The sequence below is a fragment of the Amphimedon queenslandica genome, unplaced genomic scaffold (genome assembly GCF_000090795.2).
Source record: "Amphimedon queenslandica unplaced genomic scaffold, v1.1 AMPQUscaffold_12284, whole genome shotgun sequence".
Classification (NCBI taxonomy): Eukaryota; Metazoa; Porifera; class Demospongiae; order Haplosclerida; family Niphatidae; genus Amphimedon; species Amphimedon queenslandica.
Genome location: NW_003547478.1, coordinates 6953 through 8554, shown reverse-complemented (window position 1 = coordinate 8554; position 1602 = coordinate 6953). Strand labels below are relative to the sequence as shown.

At 37.2% G+C, this 1602-nt stretch overlaps 1 protein-coding gene across 1 annotated transcript in view; it reads left to right on the top strand.

Moving 5' to 3' along the window:
• Positions 1-65: 65 nt before the first annotated feature.
• The window catches only part of LOC100639460 (uncharacterized), a 2790-nt gene continuing 1253 nt past the window's right edge, over positions 66-1602 (top strand). The window contains exon 1 of the mRNA XM_011409346.1: positions 66-1535. Within this exon, the coding sequence (XP_011407648.1) occupies positions 66-1535 (1470 nt within the window). The remainder of the gene's footprint in view (positions 1536-1602) is intronic.

Sequence of the window (1602 nt, the reverse complement as noted above, 5' to 3'; positions counted from 1 at the left end):
ACATAAGACACCAATATAACATTGAAGGCATTCAGTATCATAAGAATGATCACTGTAGTGTTCACATGTGGGTAGAAAATGCCAAAAGCAAAGCTGATATACCATCTCCTGTTCTTCTCTATAAGCAGCAAGATGTCAAACAAATTGATGAATTAAATGATTTTTCGAAAAGTGACTTTGCGATTGGTATACAGACCACTTTTCAACGAGATATGTTAATGAAATTTGGAAGTGAAGCTATTTGTATGGATAGTACCCACAGTACGAACGTTTACGACTTTTGTCTTGTGACGATTCTCGTTTTAGATGATTTTGGAGAGGGTGTACCTGTGGGATGGATGATTTCAAATCGTGAAGATGCAGCAGCACTTAGGCAATTCTTGCTTAAAGTAAGAAATGTATGTGGAGATATACAAACGAAAGTTTTCATGAGCGATGATGCTGATAACTTCTATAACGCGTGGAAGAGTATTTTTACTGTATCGAAAACGAAGAAATTAATCTGTGCATGGCATATAGATAAGACCTGGAGAAAAGGAGTTCAAGAGCACATCACAGTCAAATCAAAACAAGCAGAAGTCTATCACCATCTTAGAGTTTTACTTGAAGAAGTTACCAAAGGTACTTTTCACCTTAGACTCCAGCAATTTATTTCATGGCTCTCGAATGATGATGACTTACTAGCTTTTCTCGACTATTTTCGGAAACAGTATGTACCAAAGATTGAGCAATGGGCTCCTTGCTACAGAGGTGCCACGACAGTCAATACCAATATGGCAATCGAATCCTTTCATCGCTTACTTAAAGTTTGCTACCTTGAAAAAAAGCAAAACCGTAGAGTAGATCATCTATTACATATCCTTCTAAAGATATCTCGTGACAAAACATTCGAACGCCTCCAGAAAACCCAGAAAGGCAAATTGTCTCATCGGATCAGTGAGGTTAATAAGAGACATAGAACAGCCCAAAACATGAATGCATCGGAAGTGATTATCTCAAACACTGGAGCTACTTGGAGAATTAAGCCTACAGTACCTGATTCTCAGGAAAAGTTTTATACTGTGGAAAAAATTTCTGATGCTTGTTCGTGTTCATGTAGGATTCGATGTAGTACTTGCGATGTATGTGTCCATTCATATTCTTGTACTTGTATGGACTATCTCATTCATTCCACAATTTGTAAGCATATTCATCTTGTGGAAATGTCTTTTAACAACGTCGAGAATATCATAACGGTGGACGATACTTGTACCATTAATGAAGAAAGAATATCGTTGGATGTACAGCCAAATGATGAATTGGAAGCTCCTAGTACCGAATTATTGACAGAAGATACATGTAGTATAGAGACTCCTGATATCTCATCCTTACAATACTTAACACATCAGATTCACAATCAAGACAGTATTAATGACGTATCAGTGATGAAAGAGAAAGCTATTTCCACTTGTAAGAAGGTAGAATTGGCTTTGCGAGACTGTACAAATATTGAAGCAATAAAGGCAGGGAGGAAACACTTAAATGCTGCGTTTACAGTAATAAGATCTCTTGAAAGTAGAAGTATCACTGAGTTGCCTGTAGCAAAAAGACCGGCTTCAAATG